Consider the following 25,735-nt stretch of genomic DNA (forward strand, 5'->3'; position numbering starts at 1 on the left):
TATTACTATTAATAAAAGTTATGGACTTCTTTGTAGAATCCATACTATGATACTAAGCAATACAAGCAGAAGCTACAGAAAATATAAGAGAAGAGAGAGGAGTCAGTGTTTTTAAGAGAGAGAGTTTAGATGAGCTCCCGTGAGAGCCTGGGCTGAGACCTCCATTGGTGACATCCCACCTGCTAATTACCTCCAGGAGCTGACGAGCCCCTCCCTGCGAGTTGATGTGCAGAGGAAAAAATAAAAGTTGATACTCCAACACAAAGCAGCATAGTAATAGTAAGTAGGAGGAGGAAGAGATGAAGAAAATAATTCGACTAGCAAGCAGAGGAGAGTCTGATAGACCATCTCTCAAGACGCAAAAGAAATGGGAGAAAGTGCTGAGGAAGGAAGGATTCACTCTTCTGTACTTAGGACATGCTGTTCTCTCTGACGCCAGAGCCTCCTCTGAAGTAACGCTAGCTATAATGGCAGTCAAGCAGTCTCCTACGGACCAAAAGAGAGTCCAGATATACTGCCAGGGACCTCAGCTTTATGTGAAGGAGAGGATGGGAGAAGAAGGAGAGCAGGAGCTACTCACTTCTCCTCTTACAAACATTTCACAATGTCTGCAGCACACTGCTCAAGGCTTCAATGACTGCTTTGGACTGGTCTTCAGCTCAGGCCCGTGGATAAAACAATGTCACATCTTTCAAGCTAAAAGCAACAAAGAGGTATATAACAATAATAATAATAACAATAATAATAATATAATAATAACAATAATGACAACAAAACTTTAATGAGCGGCTACTACAAACACAGAATGAGATAATTGACCACCAAGCATTAGTTACTACAGTCTCAATCATTATTGGTTACCTTCTAATGTATTAGGGGGTGGCACACCAATCGCTGCCAATATTTGCACGGCAGAAAGTGACACAGCCAATAAACAAATTGAAGCAATGCAAAATTAATGTCACAACAATAATGATAATTTATTATACACATAATTATGAGGAAATGCTTTGTTCATGTAATTTGATAACACACAAAAGTGATTCAAAGCAAGTCTTGTTTGTTTTCATTCCTTGCCTTTAGTATTAATTTAAGGGTGTGTGTGTGTGTGCGTTGATTTGTGTTGTGTTGATGTCAATTGATGGTTGAATGAGTTGATGTGTCTAATAATAAATCATAATACTCACACGCTCTCAGCAATTACATACCAGCATACCCAAACACACACACCCAAACACACACACATGCGCTACAGGCAATCCAATGTAACTAATCCTGTTGATAATAATTAATAATCTCAGTGGATTAATCCTTCCAATACACACTGAAGCAGTCATGTACTCTCAGCAGTGTCTATTACCAGTCAACAAACACATTGATCATTGGGTCTTTATTATACCATCAACACAACTCCATTACAACTCTATGTTGTACCCTTTAGGCTTCAGATGTGGTCCTATCAATACACAGAAGTGTCAAGGCGGTCATCAAATCTTATCGGAGGAAGTCTGAGATACCACTACCAGTTCTATTATTAGAATCACAAGAGATGACGTCACAGGAGCCTAACAATAGAATAAACCAGAGAAGAAAATCGGACAGTGGCTTGAGGACAATTAATTCGGAGCCTGCGCCAATTATATCCGTAAGAATAACAAGTTCTTAAAACTCGTTTTACTATTATTGATCTATAGATAAGCAAGGAACCATCTCCTGTAATTTCATTGGCTGTCGCTCTGCCGTCAAAGCCATCTCCATGGAAACGGAAGAAAGGAGCGGGAGAGATGAGCAGGACTGAGAAGATAGAGGTGGTGTCAGAGGCTAGGAAACGAGTCAAGGAAAGCAACGAATTGTTGAGACAAACTTGCAAGTAAATGAATTGAAAATATTAGCTTTGTGTAGTGAAGTTTATAATTTTATCTCAATCACTAGTAACCCTCATCCACAGTCTCCGTTTGAGAGAGCACTTCATGCCATTAACTTCTCCAGTGACCAGCTACTGTCCTATCTACTGGATCAACACATGCTTTCGGTTGATGCTTGTGATCACGATGGCAACAATCCACTCCATTACGCTGTGGCTATGCAGAATGAAAGGGCATTAAAGATACTACATGAAAGGTACCAACAACCAGTACAAACTGTTTGATTGCATCGACACTGTATTGCTACAGTCCCACTGTCTGTTACTCTGTACCTCAGCTTGTCGGAGGACAGAAATAATTTTCTTTTTATCATTTAGAATGTCTTCCCTTGAGCATCGTAACAATAGCAAGCTCCACCCACTCCACAGAGCTGTTAGCGACGGTAACAAACACATCATCACTAGCTTATTGGAAAGAGGAGCCAATCCAAATGCACAGGATGACGAAAAGTAAACAAACATTGAACTAATCCTCACCTCAGTCCCCCCTCATTGTACATAGGAATACTCCACTGCATTACAGTGCTAGCACTAGGGAGCAGCACGAGGTTTGCTGGATATTGCTCCAGTATGGGGCCATGATATCAAAGCAGAATAAAATAGGAATAAGACCAATAGACATGCTACCAGTAAGGAGTCCATTCATCATATTTTTATTTTATTTTATTTTATTTTTAAGGACCTCAAAGAGATGCAGAATCGGCTCATAGTTTCAATGTGTAAGTCGTTTTGTGATCCAAAGGAGAAGCTAGTTGCTCCAGCAAGCACATCCACTGCAGCCCCTCCCGGCCTTCTCTCTGATTCACATCACAAGTTTAATGAATTCCTTGAAAGAGCAAAAGAGCAAGCGAAATCTCTCAAGTCTAAAATCAGAGGAGGAGGAGGAGGAGGAGGAGGAACGTCGAAACACAATAAATTTAAAAAGATAAGTCACAGCATTAGTAACCTCTCTGAGCTTTTAGAAGCCGAAGAAGATGAAATGATTAGACAGGACAGACTGCAAAAGTTAAAGTTTCCGTTAGCTTTACCAATAGACGTGTTGCAACTAGAAGCTGATAAAGAGGAGGTTGAAAAAGGACTCAATAAATTAATACACTTCAGTAAGAACTCTCGTAGTGCCTTGAAACGCTCCACGAGTGATCCTGAGCTGTCAAGCACTGCTGGAGACATGAGCAAAGAAGACAGCTCACCGCTGAGCCCGGACTTTGACTTCAAAAAATTATTGAAGCATTTTGAGCACCGGGAACTGCCCCCACCACGCCCCCTTTCGTCACCTTATTACCGTAGCAACCGGGAGAGAAGGGGTAAGGACACGATTGGTGATGCCACACTCAGCGCTGCTTTTAAAGACTTAGAAATGGAACTAGCAACCTCGGATCATAACAGACCAGACTCACCTGGGTTCTCTCATATCAAAATATCACCGAAAGTATCACGAAGAGATTTGAAGAAGGATGAGGTGCAAACCACGCCCACAAAAGAGCCGAAAAGTAAAGACGAGGCAATGGCTGAACTTGATGACATCATCGATCAGATCAAACTAGCAGCTGATGAGATTCAAGATATGAAACCTTTTGGGATAAAGCAACAGAACTATAAAGAAGAAAGGAATAAAGCAGCAGAGCAAAGGCCATCGGTATTTCCAGTTCCAGCCATCAAGAAAGGAGGACCGAGGAGTCATTACGATCATATTATAACGAGCAGTATTGAAACTAATGACTCATGCTCCTCCTCAGAAACAAGACGCAAGACAGTATCAGGCCTTTCACCACTTCACCTCCAAACAAAGAGAGGCCATCGTAGGATCGGAAGTACAGGATCCACACTATCAATGGGGTCCTCATCCTCTTCCTCCAACCCACACCCTCTCACTGAATCACTCCTCAATTTCCCCATGGACTCAGAGCCAGGGGAACCAGGAGCTAAGAGCCTTCACGTGCTTTGTCTTCTGTCTCAGAACCCAGAGTGCATCCAACCGCTCATATCACACATATGTCTATCGGACTTCAAGGATAGACTAGTAGGAGCTGCTTCAGCTGAATCATCAAGTGATTCAACAGTGTCAAACATTGCCAACCTTGTGTATAATATATTTGAAGTAAGTGGGAGAGAGAGGGGGGGTAAGTGTGTTGATAAAGTTACAATGTGATAAGCTTTATTTTATGTAAACAAGCAAATGTTACTCAAAACATTTATATTCATTATTAATTGTTGTTGATTATTAATCCTCTGACCTTTAGATGGGCGGATCAGATGGAAGGAAGACTGCAGTTGAGTCTGGGATGATGGACATTGTACTGAAGCTACTGTCAACCAGAGATCCAATACCTGTAAAGAAACACACTATGAATAATGTATGTACTTATCCGTAACTATTTCTTAGGGTACATGTCTTATGATATTAGACCATCTACTAGTCAACGATGGTGATAATAATTATCTAAGAACCATAGCAAAGATCCCTTGTGCCCCCCTACTAGTGTTCCTAGAACATTCAGATCCGGAACTGGACAGTGGGTTGGGCTCTCAAAGGGAGAGAGGTCCCTCCTCTTCCTCTACAACAACGTTTGATTATCACGCTCCTTCTTCCCACGGCTCTCATCATGCCCCTTCAAACCGGACCCCCTCGTCACACGGATCACACCTCACCCCCTCAACCCACCAAACCTCCTCTTCACCACACCCACAAGGTGACCACACCCCCTCTATGCACCATGTCCCCTCATTACACCACACAAGCTCTCATTCCTCTTCATATCACCAAGGAGATGAGAGGCTGGCCTTGCACCATCAGTTACTAACAAACGTCAAGGATAGAGCCACGAGCTTCACGAGTGAATCAAGTAGTGCTAACAGCTTAGCTTCTCCCACGTTTCATGGTGATATGGTCACCAATCAAGAAGCTAAAAGAATTGTACTCAAGTTGTTAGCAGTGACAAGTTCGCATACAAAAATGCAGCGAGCTCTGTCTGGCCTACGCTACATATCGCTCCTCTCTGATTATACTGCCGACGTGTCTCTTGAAAACAGAACCAACAGTATCATAACACTAGCTAACATAGGACTAGACATCCAGAGTCATCCTTACTTACTCCAGGCTGGACTTGTGGAGAAACTACGTCCTATTTTAAGCAACGGTCCTAAGGCAAGGTATCATGCCATAAGAGCACTAGTGTATCTGGGGAAACTCCAACTGTTTGGCTGTAACCTTTTTACCAGCGGAAGGGGAAGGAGAAGTGGGGGAGAGGATGAGAATGATTACGTAATTAAAGCAATTGATGGACACCAGCACACCTACGTGAGGTAACCTATATTATACTGTGTGTGTACAGTACATTGACTTGTGACTTAAATTGCTATACTGATGTTAAAACTTTTTTCCAAGTACATGTACCCCGGTACATGTATTTATTTTCCCTCAATAGGGGTCTAACTGTCGAAGCCTGTATTGAGCTATTGACATCAAATACTAAAGAGTTATGGGGCGGGATTGCTTTGAGGGACACAGCCTCGGGACTTCATCTCTCAAGAGAAAAAACCATCGACTTCTTCTTGACGACATATCGGTCATTCCTCCACCCACTTTTATTAATGAGACTACTGTTACACCGGTAAGAATCATTATAAAAATAATTTATTATTATTTTTATTTTTCCTCTAGCATTGATACTCCTAATCTTGAGCCAAACCCTTTTGATTGGTCGAAGGACATCAGTGAAATAAAGCTCCAGCATCAATACAGCATACCCCCAGTGCACCAAGCAACTCTTAACGTTATCGGACAATGGATAGAATCATTTCAAGAAGACTTCAGATTAATACCTCAACTACAAGTGAGTGAGAATGTACAGAAATATGTTTAACATGTTAGGAATTTAATAAGAACAATAGGGCTGTAATTACATATACTGTATACCTGTGTATTAAATTTTCTTTATTCGCAAATTGTATTTTTAGGATTATTTAGGTGAATTGATCCACAGGTTACGTAAGTTCAAAGGAGCCTACACTCCTCATGCTCACAGATTAAAGTCGTTGCTACAAGATCTCCACAAACCACCTGTTAAAAGGACAGCAGCTGAGAGTGATGGCAACAAATCCCTCACCACTTCTCTCTCGGCTAATGACGTCAAATATAGGGTACCTCATCACGAAAACCTTTATTTTCAAGTATGTTATAATTATTAAAATGTTTAAGTTATCTTTATTGCAATTACTTATAACAGTGCAAGAAATTAATCAGTGAAGATCTTTTGCCAGTAACGCTAGATACAGCAATCCACCTGGCTGGTCTACAGCTGCACATTGAGGTAGAATAATTGATAATTGATTATAATAGTTGGAAGTATCTGTCCTGTATCTGTTTTTTTTACAGACGTTGGTTGATAATACTTTAAATCAGGCATTCATGGAAGGAGCTAAAAGCAAGAAGGAGACACGTACTTATGTGAATCATCTTAAAAATGCCTTACCAGCGTGGTGCTTTAGAATGAAGAACATCAGCAAGAAGTAAGCATTATCAACATTATTACACTCTCCTATCTCTCATCAATCCGCAGAGTTAGAGATAAACTGAGCGAATTTGAGGGACTTTCCGATCGAAACGCTAAGCACATGTACATAGAGAAATGCCAGACAGCCCCAGGGTATCACAGTACATTCTACAATGTTAAAGTAAGTACTATCCAGTATTAATTGATAAAGAAGGATACCCTGCTCTCTCTCTCTTTCTGTCTAGGTTCCAGTTGAGGGTAAGTTTAGAAGAGGCCATTACTCACAGCTGCTCGGGCTAAGCGACCATCATATGATATTCCTTGATGAAAAAACAAGAGAACTCGTGTCCTCATTCTCACTGCAGGACATACAAAATGTGCAACATTTACCGGCTGATCCTTGCAGTCTAATCATTCAGTTTTCAACTGGCCATAAAGTTCTATTCAGTGTGGAGAGAGAGAGGTACATTGTACTACATAATGTGTGTGTGTGTGTGGCATCATTGGTGATGTTATTCTCTTTAGCTTTGCAAGACAAATTGAGATTGTTTTGGATAATCTTGGGCAAAAAGTCCTCCATGTGAGTTTAGTGCATGCATACATATGCATTGGAAAATGTAATACAAATAGAGAATTCTCCCTTATAGCCATATATAATAAAATACCCAATACTATTGTATTCTAAAAGAGCATTCCAAGCTATTGCTGTTCTCTTGTCAACTGATGTACTACACCTGTAGTGAACAGGATATTTACATTTCCTCTAATCACGTACTTTATGCAGATTCTGTCAACATGTCTGTGTACTGTTACCACATATTTTTAAACATTTCAATATTTAAATTATGATAACATTTGTAGGACATTGAGAAGGAGGACCTCCAGGATTGGTGGGGACAATCTCCGGCCTCCATTCAATACTCAGCTCCCAACGACATTAATTCATTATCTTCTGAAAGCTCACCGCCTCAGGATGGGCTCGTAGGCAAACAAGCCTCCGACTTTGAGGAAACTATAACGCCGATACAAAAAGAAGGGGTGGAGCCTACTGATGTGGCCACACCCACAACTATAAAAGCTATCGGAATGCCATTGACCCCACTAAATGATGGGGGCTTGGTCTTACAACACAGCACAGGTGGAAGTATGAAGTCTCAGTTCCCATATCCTGACATTGATGGCTCTTACCCCTCCTTCTGTGACTGTCCACCAGACCCCGAGATACCATTACACATTGATATTCGTCTATTATCACTACAAGAGATCCTCATGCACCCGATTGAAATAGCAAGACAGGTAACACTCATTGATCACGAGAAACTCAGTGCCGTATCACGGGAAGAACTCTTACAACGAGCCGGACTCTTCCCACGGTCTTTACGAGAAACCATTAACCCAACACCTTCCACTCATAACCTGGTCTCATCCTCACTCTCGTCCATGCAAAGTGGGTGTGGTCAAGAGGTAGGAATTGAGCAGTTGGCTCAGAGATTCAACCAGTTGTGTAACTGGACGGTGCACTCTATACTCCAGTACAGTCAGGAGGAAGACAGGGGGTGGGTCATACAGCAGTTCATCACTACGGCACAGTCCTGTCTTGAGTATAGGAACTATTCATCAACTATGGCCATCGTTCTTGGACTACACTCGCCTTCTATTAGGAGACTTAAACAAACATGGCAGGTATATAGGAAATCACAATTGTAAATGAATAAACTCTCTCTCTCCCTCTCTCTTGTAGCACGTTGGCAAGTCATTCAAAGATGAATTAGATAGTATGACAGAGCTCCTTAGTCAGCGCAATAATTATAAAAATTACCGGGAAGCAATAGAAAAGACACGAATACCAGCTGTCCCATACTTTGGTTAGTATACATAAGCACATACATTATTACCTAATGCATATACCTCTTCCTTACATAGGGATCTTCACTCGTGACATCACCTTCATTTTGGATGGCAATCCAGACTTTCTCCACAATCTAATAAACCTTCATAAGAGGCGACAGTTATACGCTAAACTTGAAGAGATTCGTCACTTCCAGGGAAACAAGTACAAGTTTGAGCCAGTCCCCGCCCTACAAGAACTGCTGACTCAGCATGTGCCAGTAAACGAAGACGACTTACACGCTCAATCTCATTCACTGGAGCCGCCCGTGCAGGAAGGGGGTGGAGCCACACCAGCAGAGGGTCGGATGAGGTCTAATAGTGTCTCGTCTTTGACTAATTTAGGGTTTTTGAGACAATCCTTTAATTCAAGGACTTCAGGGAGCTCGTCAAACCTGCTGAGCATATGAATATTATTCATTTATTATTATTATTTTTTGTTTATTTATTATATATTTTTCAGATAATTGATTAAGCAGAAAACAACAACTTAAAATTTAAAATAGTCATAATAATTACCTTTAAATCCGTATATTATTAGTATAAGTCCAGGACAAAGTATACGGGATAAACTAAAATCCTCGCGCGGGGGTCAACAGCTCATTAATTATTCATTGTTATTACTCAGCTCCACCTAGAAACTGCTTTGGGTGGAGCCCTTCCTTCTCTTCGAGCTTCCACTAGCTTCTGCTGTAACGTAATGGCTGACTTTGTGAAGAAAAAGATCGTAGAGAAGCTAGCCAAGTGAGAGAGTGCAAAAGAGAAGAGAAAAGAGAGGAGAAGCCGTCAGATACTGATACACCAGTCTTTCATTTGCAACATTAAAATATTGTTTCTCTCTCTCTCTCTCTTTCTCACTCCAGGTTTACTCGGGACATTAAACCCAGTGATATATCCCTGAGTTTCCTCAGAGGGAAGGGAGAGCTGCGTAACCTTGATCTTAACACTGACGTGATCTCAAGTGCGTTACAGCTACCGCCATGGATCAGTATCGATCATGTTTTCTGTGATATGATCAAACTTGACATCCCATTTACTGATCTCAACAAGAGTCCTATTAAATGCGTAAGTATTGGTTGGAGGGTGTGGTTATGGGAGTGGTCTGGGGTCAGAGGAAATGAGGGTCAGAGGAAATGAGGGTCATAGTACACATGTAGTACTCTCTCGTGTTTGATATTTCTTAGTGTAGTATCGTTTGTGTTTTTATCAGTCTTCAATTTATTTTTGCTTTCAAATTGTAAGCCCGATACATGTGGAATTACATGCACTATCATAAATTGGAGTATTTCCTATGGAGTTTTATGAGAAAATGTAGAGAACTCACTCCAGTGGTTTTTAGCCTGTACTATAGTACAGGAACGTTGGTCCAATTTTTGAGTAACTTTAAAAATTTATAAAAAATCCAATTTTGATCTGAATCACCTCAAACTTGCTACACAACATAAGAACATGTATATGTATAAGAAAACATTATTAAAATGAAGAATTCTTTCCCTGCTATTTTTGGCCATGACCCTGTACTATAGAGTACAGGGTCATTAGCCAAATTTGAGCAACCTTAAGAAATCCACAAGTATTCTTCTCTTTGTCATATTCTGTTCATTCCAGTGTGTGAGTATGTTGGTATGTTGTTCTATCCTATCCAACAGATGCTTGGCATGGTCACAATAGAAGTGTCAACTTCTCGTGAGGTTACAAAGAGAGAGAAATCTGATCTCTTTGGAAAGTAAGACTGTGGCATTCATTAATATAATCTATTTATTGCCACCTGCAGTATCGGCCAGTCCAATTCTCCATCGTCTTACGGTTTGACTGAGAAGATTATCGACGGAATGAGGATTGAAATCAACACGATACTTGTCCAGTTTTCAAATCCGGTTTTTAACGCTAAACTTGAGATATCAGATGTCCTGATTCAGAGCACAAATTCATCATGGACCCCAGATATACTCTCGCACTGTCGATATAAAAACGAAGAAGAAGGCTCCGTTATAATATACAAGAAGGCAACATGGAGCAGCATAAAGATAGAAGGACAGGGAGTTGAAGATGGATCCAACTCTCCCTCCTCTTCAACTCCTCCTTCCCCTTCTCCCTCCTCCCCCTCCTCATTTCTTTCTCAGTTGCGTCTTGTTACTAGTCTAACGGAAATAAGAGTAGCTCTTAAGAGACGCTTGAGTGACTGTAAGGTTCTACACACTCGGGTCTCCGTTAATTTAGGAGACCTTGTTTGGGTTGTGACCCAGCAGCAGCTGAAGGCTGTCTCAAGGCTAGTCCAGTCACTGACTGATGCGGCTGTTAACTTTGCACAGCATGAGAGAGAGGGGGAACTCTCTCGGCTTGGTTCTTCTCGAGACAGTCTTGAGAGTTTAGAGAGCGTCACGTCCTACGGGTCTTCTCAAGATGGGCCAGGAGATGGTAAGGACGACAAGAGAAAAGGAAAGAGAAAGAAGTCACCACGACGGACCGAGAAAGATGCTCAGAAAGAAAGAGGTTTAGTGAATCGACTTTTAGAGTACCAGATAGGTGTTAAGAACCTCCCGTCACACGAAGTGGTACAGGATTCCTTCCACTTGAAAACAGGTAACGTTGATTTGCAACTCTGTGACGAGAAGGCATCTCTCCTCCTCCAAGTGAAGAAGTTGCTAGTTGATGTCTATCTTGACCAGCTGGCTAAGAGCGGTCGTAAGCACTGGAACAAATCAAACATTAAGCTACAAGACAATGTGGATTGGTCCTCAAATTTAGTGACTCAAGCGAGCAAGAGACAAGACATCAATATGTCTTCTGTTAATATTTATCGACTGCGAGAAAGAGGTGTGGTTATTAGATGCTCTGATTTCAGTATCAAGTCTATCGCTGATGCATCGTCTGAAGAACTCTTACCAATAATATCCTGCGATAAGGAAACCTTTAATCTTCCAAACGATATTGAGAACCCAGCTTTCCAGTGTGGGATAACAACATACTATTACCCCATTGCTGAAGGAAACAGGTTCCTTGGTAAGCAGAATATTATTAACAATACTTGACTTTTATCATAATGGTTTCTCTATTTATGTAGTACCTCGTCCTAATATATTCATTTATATATCACCGATACATGTTAACTTCCATCAAGAGCAGTGCCTCTGGCTGGCAGAGTTTGTCCAAGGTGTTGCTCAAACTGTCAACCTTGACCTGTTGCTCTCAGCTCACGACGAAGGACAGCACTTACTCCAGGAACTGAAGGCCAAGAGAGACGTGGTCAATAAACTAAATGGAGTTGACATGAAGTTTTATTTACCATACAGCAAAGTGAGGGAAACAGCTGTCATTATGTTGTTGTTATTATTTATTATTATTATTATATCGGATTTAAGAGTTGTTGTTTTAAGAGCACTTCCAATTTCACACTTAGTTGTGCTTGATTTGTCTAAAGGAGATAACTAGCGGCTGGCCTATGTATGGAGTCCGCAGCTATTATCACCTTTTTAGATAACATTCATTATTGTCCTGTTTGAAACTTGAATCTGTAGCAGCTAGACCAAGTGTTCATTGTGCTGCTCTTATTATTATTATTGTTGTCGTTATTATTATTTACTATTATTATTGTTGTTGTTGTTGTTTTACAGATTACATTGCCTGTTAATGAGGTTTCTACTGATGGTCGTCCCAGAGCTTTACAAATTGAAACTGGCGGGATAACTGTTGAAAACCACACCCTCCTCTTCCTCATTAAAGATGAAACATTCCTAAAAGCCTGGGAGAGAGTGAAGTCCGGCTGGTTCCCAAACTCACAGAACCAGTTTCCACATTCGTCTAATGATCCATCCCTTCTCCCTAGTAATCTCGTTGAACTAATTGAGGCGGAGATTATGGGCGGAGTCAACACCTCCCCTCCTAATAAAAATGCATCAAACATATCTTTATTACATGCCAGTGGTGGGCGGGACCAGACTCACCTCTCCGCTCCTAATATAACTTTAAGCTCCGCCCACTCTATAGCATCGACCAATCAGATTAATCTATTGATGTTGGAGTGTTGGCACGCCCACACACGTTGCGTTAATTTGTCGTTTGTTGCTGACATGAGCCACAAAGCAACTCTACACACAAAGCAGTTTGTACAGGACTTTCCTTTCTCTCTCTGGCTGTTCCAACCAAAGAAATTTGAAGAGATACTCTTGGCAGCCACGCCCAATGACACGCCTACTTCCTCCCACCTCCCCTCTATTTATGCAATGGTGGATATCGCTAGTCCAATCTCTCTTCAATTAGAACACCTTCAGTTCCTGTTCTTGATGAGACTGAAGGATTCATTCCAGTACTTTAAGAACCGAATAATGAAGTACTTCTCTATTGATACACTGATAGAGTCCCAGGGTACTCAAGCCTTTCAAGTTACGAAGGACGGGAGTGACATTGAATCGATTGACGATGGAGAGAGTTCTGAATCAACTGATGACATAAAAGGAAAGTTAAAGGCTGCCTTTGCTAGAGGGAGGGAGAGGGTGGACTCAAAGGTACAGGGTGACTACGTAACAGCTGGTGTCTCACTATCTGGGCTTGAGGTATCGATAATGCTCCCAACATTGACCAGGATCAATAAAAAGAGAAAAAAAGGAGCCAAACATGAGACAGGACCAACAGCTCAAGTTATGAATATAGAAACAGTTGGGCCCGATCCTTCACCGGCTGCTAGCAGTCCTATCTTTCCATTGGAAGTGTCTTTCTCTCCTCCCACTCCATTTCCTCCTGATAGTGTCCCTTCTCCTCTCCCTCCCTCTCTCTCTCAAACTGAAGTTATTCAAAATGGCACTGGGCCTCCTAAAGACAGTGACAGTTTCATTTTTGTTGAACCTCCTCAGGATTTAACACAGACTGAGCTGCCTCCTCTTGTGTCATCTTCTTCAAACGTTTCGTCGGATGCTAATGAGAATACAGTCCCTAACAGTGAGAGTACTAGCAGCAATGAGGTACCACTCCCACATTCTGAGGCCACGCCTCCTGACGATGATGTTGATATTCCCAATGCTCCTATTGATACTTTAAAGCCGCACCTGTTAAATGTAGCAAACAGTTTGAAATCGGTTTCAATGTCTTCAACTGGCGGATCCTCTCTCTCTTCTTTTGTAGTTCCTGAGTATATACTGGTAGCTAAAGTAGGTGTGGTTCAGGGCGGGGCCACTATATCATCAGAAGGCATTTGCTTCAAGGCAGCTGTAAGAACTGTTGATTTGAATGAGTACAAGGAAGAGGAATACAAACTGATGAATGACGAGAAATCGAGAAGAAAGAGGATCAAGAAAGAAGGAGGAGAGAGGGATAGTGATGTCCTTCCAGTAATTAAAGCAAGACTAGAACTAGGACAATCAGCTAGTACTTACTTTCCAAAGGAAGATGGTGACATTAAAGATCCTGAGTCTGATAAAGAGATGTGGTCTACCCCAGAGGGTGTGGTTTTTCTCAAAGTAAACGGTCTTAAGCCGACCCTAGCACTGAAGAACACTATGGTAATGAAGGATTTCTTCGACGATGAAATTGAGAGTGAGGTACCAATCCCGCTCCAGTTGCGTCTAACAGAAACTCAAGTCTCACTTAAAGACTCTGTCCCAGCCCCCCTGCTCCACCCTCGTAATCTAACGGTTAATATCCCTGACCTTTTTGTGAACCGCGGACCCAGGGCTCGTAATACTAATCTACTCACGGCTGAAGGAGGAGGGAGAGCTACTCCTGTTGTTGGTATGGCCACACCCCTTGTTATTAAGAAAAGTGGGATTGCTACGCCAACCGTTGGCGTGGCGACGCCCATTGTTGCTAGGAGACAAGAGGAGGGGGTCGATGATGAGAAGTTGTTACAATCACTGGTGGATCATTTGAAAGCTAACGAAGGAAAGACCCAGAGCAATCACAAACTGCAGGCACTAGTAAAAGAAATACAGGGTTTACTTGAGACCACACCCACTTACACCGATTCACTCTCGTGCGATTTTTATACCAACCTAACATCAGATAAGCCACACCCCACAGTTGAGAGACTACAAAATGAAATAGATACACTGAGGAAGGAGAACACTGAGCTTAATGGATCCTTATCACGATCAAGAGAAGACACAAAGAATGTGGCTGAAGAGAGAGCAGAGGTTGTGAAGCAGCTGGTGAAAGTACAAATGGAGCACGCTACACTACAACTAGCACACGAGAAGCAGCTGAGACAAATTGACCGATTAGTAACTGAGAAAGGAGATCTACAGGAACAACTGAAGCAGTATGGCATAACATAATTATTATATTATTATAATAATTGCTAATTTTGTTGTTATTATGCTGTTTATAGTTATTATATAATAAGGGCACACTAGTATGCAATTGATTTACTCATTTTGTTCCAATTTATTATTTAAATATTAATACACATACACAGCTAATATTATTATAATAATTATAACATTATTATAATAATTATTATTTACAAATATATTATTATTAATTATACAGACAAACTAGAACATAAAAGATGATATGTAAAACGTGAAAAGAAAAAATTAAAAAATACGAAAACTATCATAATATTGAACTGTTTAATTATTATAATTATGGGCGAGTAGCAGAACTGGTTACCATGGCTACCATGGCCACCAACTTGTTCTCTTATCTTTCCGTTCCTTTTTCCCTCCTCCTCCTCCTTCAACTGGCATTGTGGCTGATCTCCTACTGGGACCTACACAAAAAATAAACATGAGTATATTAAATATTAACATTGTCAAGGAATATCTTCTGATCTTTACTGTTTTTAAAATAAAACAATTAATGTAATAGATTCAACTGTTTTCTCTCTTACTGTCTCCTTCTCCAAATCGATGATTCATCATTTCTTCTTCAGCAGCTTGTTCATCCAACTCTCTATATGTAAAACAATTTAACGTCATGTCAGACAGAACGTCCTATGATCCACCTCTTACCTGACTCTGTCACTTTCCACTTGTTGGATGATCTGATCTCTTTCCTGTACCACCTCCACCAGTTCTTCTAACAGTCTCTCAAAGTTTGGATCAGGTTCATCTCCATTCTCCTCAGTCTCTTTCTCTTGTAGTTCCCTCATCTCTTTCTGTAGCTCGTACTGGCGGTCCTCAAGTCCAAACAGTTTCATTTGAAGACTTAGGTCAGCTGTCCGGCGAACTAGGGCATTTCTTTCTGAGACCAAGTTGAGCCACGCCCTCATGAAGTTGTCCTCTTGTTCAGCTAATGAAAAATGAAAAATACCCGTCAAAAATCTGAAAAATATCCAAGGCTATAGCCCATGGTTTTTTCCAAAAAATGGCTCCGAAATCTCCCCAAATTTTTATTACATTTTCTGATACACATTGATGTCCTTATGCTGTGTAGCAAGTTTGAGCTGATTCCGACTTCAATTTTTCAAGTTACGGCCATTTTTAAAAAATGACAAAATCTGAAAAATACCCAAGGCTATGGTCCATGCATGGTTTTTTCCAAAAATGGTTCCGAAATCCCCCCAAATTTTTATTACATTTTCTGATACATATTGATGTCCTTATGCTGTGTAGAAAGTTTGAGCTGATTCCGACTTCAATTTTTCAAGTTACGGCCATTTTTTAAAAAATGGCAAAAATCTGAAAAATACCCAAGGCTATAGCCCATGGTTTTTTCCAAAAAATGATTCCGAAATTACCCCAAATTTTTATTACATTTTCTGATACATATCGATGTCCTTATGCTGTATAGAAAGTTTGAGGTGATTCCGACTTCAATTTTTCAAGTTACGACTATTTTTAAAAAATGGTAAAATCTGAAAAATACCCAAGGCTATAGCCCATGGTTTTTTCAAAAAAATGGCTCCGAAATCACCCCAAATTTTTATTACATTTTCTGATACATATCGATGTCCTTATGCTGCGTAGAAAGTTCGAGCTGATTCCGACTTCAATTTTTCAAGTTACGGCCATTTTAAGAAAGCATCAAAAATCTGAAAATACCCAAGGCTATATAGCCCATGGTTTTTTCCAAAAAATGGCTCCGAAATCACCCCAAATTTTTATTACATTTTCTGATACACATTGATGTCCTTATGCTACGTAGCAAGTTTGAGCTGTTTTTCACAAATAATTTTTGGGTTATATGATAATAATAATAATTATTAATAACTCACTCCCTTCAGCATCTCGCAGATTCTGCTCTATTTCTCGTGCTATTTCCTCAAATTCCTCATATTGTAATTCAATTTGGCTCATCTCTCTCTGTATCTCCTGGGCCTCCCTGAACCTCTCCTGTTGCTTCTGTCTCTCGCTCACAGCTATATCGTCCTCCTCGTCTTGAACCGCTATGATTGGTCGGACTAGACTAGCCTGACCACGCCTCTTTTTACTGTTCAACAAATGCTGAGCACCGTCAGACCTTGGGGGTGGGGTCGTACCAGAACGCCCACGGATTTTAGTACTTCGTTTACGGAAAGGACTTGAGCTTGTAGTATCTGGAGTTACTTCTACTGATGGAGTGATGGTTGGTTTGGTAGTGGTAGGTGTGGTCACAGGTGATTCCTCTGGTGGAGTGGGTGGCGCCTCATAAAGTATCGGATTTTCATCTTTTTTAGGTTTAGGAACAGTCTATAAGAACAAAAGGTAACCAGTTATCAAATCTCTCTCCTCTCTCCCCCCCCCTCTCGATCTCTGACTTTTTCAGGTGATGGGCTTTTGCTGCTTGAACGTGATGATCGTCTTCGAAACATGTCCGAGAACTTTTGAGTGAGAGTCCTTTTCCTTTCTCTGGCTTCTATTACCTCTTCGTCATCTTTAGGAACTACAGAATTAGGAGCAGCTGGTGCCACTTCATCCTCAGATATCGGAGGGAGATTTGATTGAGAGGGAGAGGTAGGAGGAGGAGACAAACTTTTGTCCTTCTCAGGCTGACTGCGAGCATAATTAATAGCCTAATAATAGTAACAATAATAATAATAATAATAATAATAATAATAATAATAATAATAATAATAATAATAATAATAATGACCTCTGGGTTTGCCATAAACAATTGTCGGTAGTGAGGTTTACAAAAGAACTTTCCAGGTGCTCCGTTTTCTCCCTTTGACATTGCAAAGTTCCCGAGATTCAACTGAGAGTTGCAATGAGAGCAACGAAAACAATTACTAAAAAACAAAAAAATTAAATTAAATTAAAATGTGCTAAATGACGCCTACCGATGAAAGAAGACATTGTTTGCTGACATTTTCTCCATCAAATACACTTTTTTCTCACAAAAGAAGCAAATGTCACTAGCCACAGCTGGTGAGCCAAAAGTACTGATAGGACGAGGACCAGTCTAATAATAGTAACAATCAATATTAATACATGCTATTATTAGCATATCATTAAATCATTGTAAATTCTATTTATAGTAACAATTAATGGTAATACACTTTTAGCAACAATTTACGTGCTATTAATAGTACATCATCATTACATCATCGTGAATTCTATTTATAGCAATGTGTCATACCTTTTGAACATTAGGAGCTGATTTTGGAGTATTCGGCCCTTGGCCAGACTGTCCTTTTGATTTAGCATTAGTCTCAGTTCCTGTAGCAGCTGCTCCACCTTTAGCAGGAGGAGGGGTTGTCTCCTTCTCCTCTTTCTCTTTTATCGTCTCTTGGACCTTCTCCTTCTTCTCCCTTCGGCTCTTTTGCTCTTTTTTATTCGGAGAGAGGCTCCGCCTCAAACTGTTTGTATCAGTACCCCATGAGTCCGCTGGACTGACTGATAAAAGACTCTTAGAGTTCTTCCTACTTAACTTCCGCATCAGTTTCCCTTTCTTAGAGCCGCTGGAAGGAGTAGCACCTGAAGAAGTGACTGATGCTAGAGGTAAAGGCTCTAAATTAAGGAAGGTCTCGTAGACTGAGGACAAGTACGTGAAGAGGGTTAGGCGATCAGGGTCGTTCATTTCGGAGGGTTTTATCAACTGAGGGATGTTGAAGTGCTTCTCCAGTAGAGAGAACGCTAACTTATTATTGGTCATTTGATTACCAGAAGAGAGGGAAGAGAACTGAGGGCTAGAGGAGCAAATGAAACATGAATAAATATGTAATTATTTGTCAGTGCAATTTTAATCGTGTGTGCATTATATTAGCAGTTACTGATGCATTGGGGTATGTTTGATTTAAGAATTTTAAAATTAATAGCATTTAACTTATACATTGTAGATCACTCTATATTTCAAAGACCCATTAGTGTAAATTCACTACAATCAATTGTATGTAGACACAATGTGTGCTTACATTATGGTTGGATTGTAATGATGAATTAATGAACAGAGGACCATCCCATCTCTAAACGACCTTGCTAAATCATTAATTCTCAGGTTAGGATAATCCTTCAGCTCCTCCTTGAACCATTTCATTATCACCTGCTTATCAGCCAACACTTTATCACCTAGATAAGAATAGGTGTGGTCAAGGGTGGAGTTATGGGCGTGGCTTACTCTCAGGTGTTCCATATAATGCCCGGGTAACTTGACCTGCTTGGTTAATGGGACGTGAGGGGGTCTTACGCAATGGTTTAGGAGGAGGAGGGGCTACTCTCTTTGGAGTGATAGTAGGAGTGCCTTTTGGAGTCGTCTCTATTGCAGGTGTGGTACTTGTAGGCGTGGCCTTTGAGCCGATATCATTTGGAGGTGTGGTCACATTGGGTGTGGTTATTGAAGGCGTGGTCTTAGGTTTAGAAGGTGTTAGTTTTGTAGGTGTAATTTCAGGAGGTGCTAACGATACTAAAATGAATCAATAATTAAAATTAAATAAAAACTGATTAAATATACCGTTATTATTCACAGGTGTAGCTAAAGGAGGTGTGGCTAAAGGAGGCGGGGGTTGAGGAGGCGTGGCTTGAGGAGAAGGAGGGGTCAGGTCCAATTCACCATCAAAGTCATACAACTGCTTAACATTAGCTGGTTTTACGATCTATTGAACAACAAATAAACAACACAGCTGGACTATACACTCACCCCTATATTAAGGTTAGGGTATCTTGTTCTAGGGTCAATGGTGTAAGCTGCAAATTTCTTTGAAAGATTGTCTGGTTTAGTTTGAGTGAGTCTTTGAAAGAGGCTCTCCCTCTCGGCTAGTAGCTCAAGTACTTTACGTCCTTCTCCAAACCCACGGACCATCCAGGCAGCATCCATTGCACTGAGGAAGCCACGGGCACACCCAGTGCCCTGGGGCCAAAACGGCTAATGGAGTAATGGATACAGAAAGTAAATAATGAAATAACAAATGAATAACAACCAAAAAATGAACTGCATGCTATATACATGTACATGCATAGTCCATTCTGTCAATTACTACATGTGTACATGCACTTATTATTACCAAAGACCAAAGTCCCTGTACTATATGCATGGTCTTTGGTTAAATTTCATGAAAATTGAAAAGGAGATAATTCTCCATTTCAAGATGTCTTACTTGCACTAAACTGTCTCCAACGAGACAAATAAGGAGATCAGTGTCATCTCTACTCACTGCTCTTGCTGCATACTCTGCTTGGTATATTGAGGTGAAGTCAAACAGATCAACATCAGGTTGACCTTTGTGATTCATCTATTGGAGAGGAGAGAGGAGGAGGGAGAAGGGGGGAGAAAGAAGGGGGAGAAATGGGAAATGAATACACACTATGTACACTGTACTAGGAAATAGGAACAGGTAATTAAATAATTAATTTACCACTTAACTGAAAGTAAAAAGTAATGTTTACAAAACAAATGCAAGTAACCTCTTCATATCTCTATTTCCCAACTCTCTCTCCCTTTTTCACCCTCTCTCCCCCCTCTCTCTCTCTTACAGCAAAGTCCAGCTGTGGTAGTTCAGTCGACCAATCAGCTGCTTCAATGGCATATTCACACATTTTCTTCATGTTCCTATTACTTGGAGCCAACAGCTGTTGGACATCAGGATAATCCTATTAATAATAATAATTAACACGATTACTATTATAGCCTATAAACGATTTTTAATTACTAATATCTCATAACATACAATCATTTTCAATTACTTTAATCAGGACTCCTTTATCCAGCAGACTGTCCTTCTTCGCAGTCATTATGAAGTAGTGAGTGTCGTCTCTATAATAGACGATATTCTCAAGGTCTATCCCGGTATCCTCTCGTAAGTCCTTGAAGAACTTTTGATTGAAAATGAAAGCAACTCCACTAATCTCCTGAACAGCTGCTTCATCCTGTGTCCGATGATTGATGAAATTAGCAGTGATGGCTAGAGCAAGCTTAGCTCTCAGCTCCTTCCTATCAAAACCAGGTATCCGACTGTTCTTACCCTCGGCACCAACCAGGACACTAAAGTCTATGTCGTTAAGTGGATGGTTGCTAGGGAGGAAGTCAGCATGCCACGCCCTCCCGCCCCCAGGTTCTTTAATTTTAACGAACTCGATACCAAAATAAATCCTTACCCCAAACATGAGTGAGGTCTTTAGTAGTATTGACTGTAGCGATCTGATGCCTAAGAGAAGGAAAAGAATGTGAACCGTTTGGCATTTTGTCTTTATGTTTATCATTTTATTGGCTTATAAAAGGAATCAGATGAAAAGGAATGATACGTAATATGCCAAATTGCAAATAGTAAATATCATAAATATGAAAAATCATGATCATCACATGTTTCGATATACAAACAAATTTATGCTGACACAAGTTTATGTTACGCTACATGTACATGTACATGATGGCCATGTTCATTAATGCTACAAATTGCAACGATTATAAAGATATTATCAAAGTCCATGTTCTCTAATTCTCAAGTTCGATGAAGTGGATCGAAGGGAAAAGATGTCAGGTATAATCAATAATATTTAAAATATTTGTAGTAAATGCCAGCTGAGTAAGAGAGGAGAAAAAGAGAGAGAGAGAGGGAGGAACAGGTTCTTACTGATATGATCAAGAGAGCCAGCACAAAACTGTCCATAAAACTTCTTAGCCCCTAGCCTCTTCAAGTCGTCAATAGTGAATGGCCACAAATGCAAAACATTGTTGCGAGAGAAATAAGGTCGCTTCTCCACAACGACAATGTCACAGCCTAGCAACGCAGCCTCAATAGCAAACCTCATACCAACGGGACCACACCCAACGACGCATACCGAGGTACCTTGACACGCCTTTTGGTTCTTATACTCGTTAAGTTGAACCTACGAGAGAGAGGGAGAGAGAGGAGGAGAGAGAGTTAGGGAAATTTGTTATGGGAAGCAACAATAGAGACATCATGTGAATGCTAAATGAAAACATTTTTATAACACGGAGCTAAAATAAACTGAATGCCACCCAAATGTTGTCATTACACATTACAAAATCTTATGTACATTATTTATAAACAGACACACAATGTTGCTTTGTTCAGTTAATATTATTTACTTTCTTGTCCAGAAGCTCCCAGAGGGTCTTTGCCTTCCAGTGCGTTAGTTTGCTCTTCAAAGAGTGATAAAGGGAGACTCCATACGCCTCCTTATCTATGCCCAGTTTGTCTTTGAGCAAAGAGAAAGAGCCAATTATCTGCGGTACGTCCCAGGCCTTCTCTGTGAAGTATGTGAATATTTCTGCTGGATCAACTAGCGAGCGGTAACCTTCAGAGCTGTCTCTGTCCCCTGCTGTAACTGGAGCTGATGTAGCCATTGCAAAAGAGAGGGAGAGAAAGGAGAGACAATGTCACCACGAAATTGTCCACCTGTTTTTAATAACCTTTTAATAACTTTATTGTAAACAGTAACACGATGCATCCTGAAATTCCGGATACTATAAACACATGCCGGCACGTGTAAATTGAACACATACCCACGTGCATACACGTGGGTTCTAGTATACTATTCCGGGGTTGTTTGCATAGGATATTCATGTGCCTAGCTGACTACCTGAGAGATGTGGTTAAGTAGGATTTTGTTCGGTAGCAGAAGTACGCCTGGTCTCCAGTGGACAGGAAAGCATCGAAGAGTGAGGAAATTCACTAAATCAATGGAAATGAACCGGGCAAAGGAAGCTGTAATGGTTGCCAGGGTAAAGTCAAGCCACACCTACTCTTCTAAACGCCCTTCCCCTGCAGGTAGAGAACGTTCTTTCAAGAACCTATCTGTCAGTAGCTGAGGAAGAGTGTCAGACATTAGCTAAGGAGAGACGAGCTGAGTACATCCCAAAATGGAGGAGAAAGAAACTCTTAAAATGGAAGAAAAGAGAACAGACTCCATTTCAAATATTTAAATGATTAATTAATCGACGAGCCTTTGGACTGTAATATTTAAAACTGTGTAATATAATAGACATATGACAATATAAGTGATGGATAGTGTTAGTTATAATACATTTATTAGTGATAATACATACACATAGATACAGATAATATATATACATATGGAGTTAAGAACAACATGAATTAATTATAATACATGTACATTGTTATAGGTAATCTCCTTCTCTTCATACAAGTAATACTTTAGATACTATACTGATCTTTCTTCTTTTCTTCACTCTACCAGTTTCCTGTGGCAGATCAATGATATCTTGACTGTTTGATAGTTGGAATTCAACTGTAGGATCCACCAGTGAGCGAGGTCTTTTGGCAGCAAGACGTGGTGACCTACGCACCACTGGTGGGTCTGGGTTCTTCCCATCGTCTACTGAAGTGTTAGCAGCAGTATCTGGTGCTGACTAAAAGAGACAGTTAGACACTTTTATAGTTGGGATGTAATCATTTAAACTAATAAACAATGGCTAAATTCCTTGATACACTACATGCAACTTATAAAAGAATAATCTTAATGTATAAACACTATTCTTTAGCCTTACCTTATCGTTTGATTGTTTTAGATTCATCGAAGATGTCTTAACTGTTAATTGTTCAACAGTAACTCCTTTATTACTAGCTTCATCTTTATCACTTTTGTTGCTCCTTCTCCTTGTTTGTGTTTTTTCAAGTGGACTATCAACTTCTGTCTTGAAATATTTCTTTAGCGCAACTGATTCAATGACATCTTTCAATATAACCTTCCATAGGCGTCCATTGCTGAATGAACATGAAATACAGTGGTGTGATTGAGTAGTCCTTACCCTCTTTTTGGTGCTTTAACAAACCCTTCTTCCTCAAGACGAGCAACTAAACGCTGAGCAATAATACTGCTAACACCTAACAGAGAAAGAGAGAGAGGCAGTGAAGACAGTCTCTCCTAATTAATCTCTCACTCATTTTTTTGACAAGATGGTAAGGTATAATCCTTGGTATTTTTAAACACAAGAGTAACAAACGACGCCATAAACAAAAGAACCTTCTCTCGCTGAGGCCCATCTTTACCAGTTGAATATCTGTACAGATTGAACCACTACCAGCCTTCAGAGAGAAAGAGTGGTTATGAGTTGCTAATACACTAACTTTGTGACAGAGGTCACAGTAGTGTAGTTCAGGTACATCATCAGCTGTTCTTAGTCCAAAGCAGTTAGCATGTTGCCAGTAATGGCATGATTCACATGCTACCATCAGACCTTCATCCTAATATTAAGAAAGTTACTTGCATATATTGTTAGTACTGTACTTCGTTATAGCCACAGGGACATTTCACAATGAGAGAATCAGTATCAACTGGTGGTCCTTTACCAAGTAATGGAGGAGAAGGAGCATCTTCATTAATATCAGCTTTAAGTAAATATAATTAATAATAATATTAATAATAATAATAATAATAATAATAATAATTAGCTCAACCTTGTTCCATAGGAGAAGGCTCAGTAGCAATACCTATAACAAATAAATAAATATTATTATCATTGTTGTCATTATTACTGTTGTTGTTAGTTGAAGCTATTGCTGTATCCAGTTCCTGTTCTACAGTGATGTCTCCATCATTATCTTGAGTACCTTCATCTTTTACTCCTCCATCTTCACATACAAACTGATCAGCACTTGTCTTTATCCTTAATTTAACACTGAAAGAGTACATGTATGTATATCATGTATGTATGTTTGAATGAATAGCAGTTACCCTGTACTGCAAAAGAACTTATTTTAACTTACGAATGAAATGGCTACAAAATAAAATAAAGTTTAAATGTTTAAAAATCACAAATTAATGCCTTACAGTGTAAATGTCTCCCACATTAATATTCATTGGCTCGTTAATAAAATTATCATCAGTATCCTCTCCAGCCTAATTAATCAATAATAGTTAATAATAATCAATAATAATTAATAATAATACCTTAAAGCCAGGTGGCTCATAATCAGGAGGAGTTACTAAAGCATAATAAATACATCACAGATTTAATAATATAATATTAATAAATTAATTACCTTCATCATAATAAAACAGTTTCATTGTCATTAGTGCCTCGTCTAATAATTAATTGACAATTAATTAACTAATCCCTCCCATTATTACCTGGTAAAGGTTTCAGTGTCTGTGTCAGTACTACGATGGTTCTTAATAATGTTGTGGTAGCTTTACGTGTCTCATTCGGACTGGCTGCTTGTGCTAGTTTAGTTCCGTTACGATATATACTGATAGAATCATCAGTCCTGTCAGTGGTGTAAGAAAACTGAGAGAGAGAGAGAGAGAGAGAGAAAGAGAGGAGGGAGTGTATTATTATTATTATTATGTACAATTTACCTTGAATGTGTAAGACTCAACAACAGCCTAAGAGAGAGAGAGAGAAGGACAGTTATAATAATTATTATTATTACATATAAGTGTGTACACACATCTGGTTCTTTTTCATTTCTATAAATTGACATCACTATCATACGCAGCTATGAGATGAAAAGAAATAAAATGAGAATTATTATCATTTATTGACTATTAACGTACATATTTCTTATCAAGAGCATCGAAGCAACCTTTGACCCTTTGAGTGTGCGTCGTAAGATTAATAAATAAATTAAAAATAAAATTACCCACCATTTAATAACTTGACATGCACCAGGGCAAGCACTGTCATCCCTCAATATCTTGAGATTAAGATCTATTTCGATATACAAATAAATTAATAATATGATGAAGAATAACCTTCTAAACAACGATCCCCAAAAGCATGCTCAGGGAATATTGTCCTGAAAAAATGAAAAATTATACTTGCAAAGTCAGCGTTGATAGTTTGTACCTAAGGTAAGTGATATTTGACACCTAAAGTGTGAGAAAAATAATTAAAATTGAGGAATAAGCAGTGACTCACAGCCACAGCCAGTAGCTTCTTTACGAATAATGTTGACTGTTGCTGGGTGACTTGTTCCACTGGGAATACGCTAGACCACTAGAAAGAGATAAACCATTTGAATAATGAGTCTCTTACCGTCCCAATTTTCTGTTTGTCAACTTTTTTCCTAACTAACTGAGCAGTAGCCATTCCTCTCCGCCTGTTCTTTTTGTAATTTCCCGCTTTGCTTTTATTAGTATACGGAGAAATACCGAAG

The 25,735-nt window shown here is 39.8% G+C and overlaps 4 protein-coding genes across 4 annotated transcripts; 2 read left to right on the top strand and 2 right to left on the bottom strand.

Annotated features, from left to right (window-relative positions):
* Nucleotides 1-41: 41 nt before the first annotated feature.
* LOC109580686 (uncharacterized) lies at nt 42-8,807 on the top strand. Its single transcript, XM_019994130.1, has 20 exons — nt 42-713; nt 1,442-1,645; nt 1,695-1,870; nt 1,933-2,121; nt 2,243-2,374; nt 2,427-2,553; nt 2,604-4,022; nt 4,165-4,254; nt 4,308-5,227; nt 5,350-5,535; nt 5,586-5,757; nt 5,882-6,094; nt 6,151-6,234; nt 6,300-6,433; nt 6,484-6,598; nt 6,663-6,880; nt 6,943-6,997; nt 7,279-8,100; nt 8,159-8,282; nt 8,341-8,807. Exons 1-20 carry the CDS (start codon nt 300-302, stop codon nt 8,712-8,714), a joined length of 6,168 nt encoding a protein of 2,055 aa, XP_019849689.1. The 5' UTR covers nt 42-299; the 3' UTR covers nt 8,715-8,807.
* A 132-nt stretch (nt 8,808-8,939) lies between these two features.
* Nucleotides 8,940-14,663, top strand: LOC100636695 (uncharacterized). Its single transcript, XM_019994133.1, has 6 exons — nt 8,940-9,048; nt 9,168-9,369; nt 9,954-10,030; nt 10,079-11,307; nt 11,369-11,601; nt 11,919-14,663. The coding sequence occupies exons 1-6, from the start codon at nt 9,005-9,007 to the stop codon at nt 14,568-14,570; spliced, it is 4,437 nt and encodes a 1,478-aa protein (XP_019849692.1). The 5' UTR covers nt 8,940-9,004; the 3' UTR covers nt 14,571-14,663.
* A 53-nt stretch (nt 14,664-14,716) lies between these two features.
* On the bottom strand, nt 14,717-22,031 carry LOC105311991 (protein-methionine sulfoxide oxidase MICAL2-like). The gene is made up of 17 exons (XM_011404273.2): nt 21,703-22,031; nt 21,224-21,479; nt 20,337-20,797; nt 20,127-20,243; nt 19,751-19,885; nt 19,294-19,518; nt 19,108-19,249; nt 18,775-19,059; nt 18,572-18,725; nt 17,797-18,346; nt 17,498-17,619; nt 17,311-17,446; nt 16,976-17,230; nt 16,454-16,907; nt 15,249-15,528; nt 15,128-15,189; nt 14,717-15,007 (listed from the first exon to the last, which is right to left on the bottom strand). Exons 1-17 carry the CDS (start codon nt 21,958-21,960, stop codon nt 14,913-14,915), a joined length of 3,987 nt encoding a protein of 1,328 aa, XP_011402575.1. The 5' UTR covers nt 21,961-22,031; the 3' UTR covers nt 14,717-14,912.
* Nucleotides 22,032-22,755: 724 nt separating this feature from the next.
* On the bottom strand, nt 22,756-25,668 carry LOC100636822 (meiosis-specific protein HOP1-like). The gene is made up of 20 exons (XM_011404274.1): nt 25,615-25,668; nt 25,498-25,575; nt 25,426-25,448; nt 25,332-25,375; nt 25,224-25,287; nt 25,134-25,170; nt 25,028-25,075; nt 24,708-24,864; nt 24,620-24,661; nt 24,528-24,562; nt 24,408-24,476; nt 24,344-24,354; nt 24,113-24,255; nt 24,035-24,067; nt 23,865-23,965; nt 23,705-23,821; nt 23,518-23,662; nt 23,386-23,461; nt 23,125-23,341; nt 22,756-22,986 (listed from the first exon to the last, which is right to left on the bottom strand). The coding sequence occupies exons 1-20, from the start codon at nt 25,666-25,668 to the stop codon at nt 22,756-22,758; spliced, it is 1,725 nt and encodes a 574-aa protein (XP_011402576.1).
* Nucleotides 25,669-25,735: the final 67 nt, after the last annotated feature.

The sequence above is a fragment of the Amphimedon queenslandica genome, unplaced genomic scaffold, assembly GCF_000090795.2.
Source record: "Amphimedon queenslandica unplaced genomic scaffold, v1.1 AMPQUscaffold_13482, whole genome shotgun sequence".
In the NCBI taxonomy this organism is placed as follows: Eukaryota; Metazoa; Porifera; class Demospongiae; order Haplosclerida; family Niphatidae; genus Amphimedon; species Amphimedon queenslandica.

Coding starts and splice junctions, on each gene's coding strand:
- LOC105311991 (XM_011404273.2), bottom strand. CDS start 21,960: ATGGCTACATCAGCTCCAGTTACAGCAGGGGACAGAGACAGCTCTGAA. Junction 20,798..21,223: donor TGGCTCTCTTGATCATATCA/GTAAGAACCTGT, acceptor TCCTTCTCTTAG/GCATCAGATCGCTACAGTCA. Junction 19,519..19,750: donor TTGGAGACAGTTTAGTGCAA/GTAAGACATCTT, acceptor TTACTCCATTAG/CCGTTTTGGCCCCAGGGCAC.
- LOC100636695 (XM_019994133.1), top strand. CDS start 9,005: ATGGCTGACTTTGTGAAGAAAAAGATCGTAGAGAAGCTAGCCAA. Junction 9,049..9,167: donor ATCGTAGAGAAGCTAGCCAA/GTGAGAGAGTGC, acceptor TTCTCACTCCAG/GTTTACTCGGGACATTAAAC. Junction 10,031..10,078: donor AAATCTGATCTCTTTGGAAA/GTAAGACTGTGG, acceptor TGCCACCTGCAG/TATCGGCCAGTCCAATTCTC.
- LOC109580686 (XM_019994130.1), top strand. CDS start 300: ATGAAGAAAATAATTCGACTAGCAAGCAGAGGAGAGTCTGATAGACCA. Junction 2,122..2,242: donor TTAAAGATACTACATGAAAG/GTACCAACAACC, acceptor TTTATCATTTAG/AATGTCTTCCCTTGAGCATC. Junction 6,998..7,278: donor TTGGGCAAAAAGTCCTCCAT/GTGAGTTTAGTG, acceptor TAACATTTGTAG/GACATTGAGAAGGAGGACCT.
- LOC100636822 (XM_011404274.1), bottom strand. CDS start 25,668: ATGGCTACTGCTCAGTTAGTTAGGAAAAAAGTTGACAAACAGAAAATT. Junction 25,171..25,223: donor GCATGTCAAGTTATTAAATG/GTGGGTAATTTT, acceptor GCACACTCAAAG/GGTCAAAGGTTGCTTCGATG. Junction 24,865..25,027: donor GAAATGAAAAAGAACCAGAT/GTGTGTACACAC, acceptor TCTCTCTCTCAG/TTTTCTTACACCACTGACAG.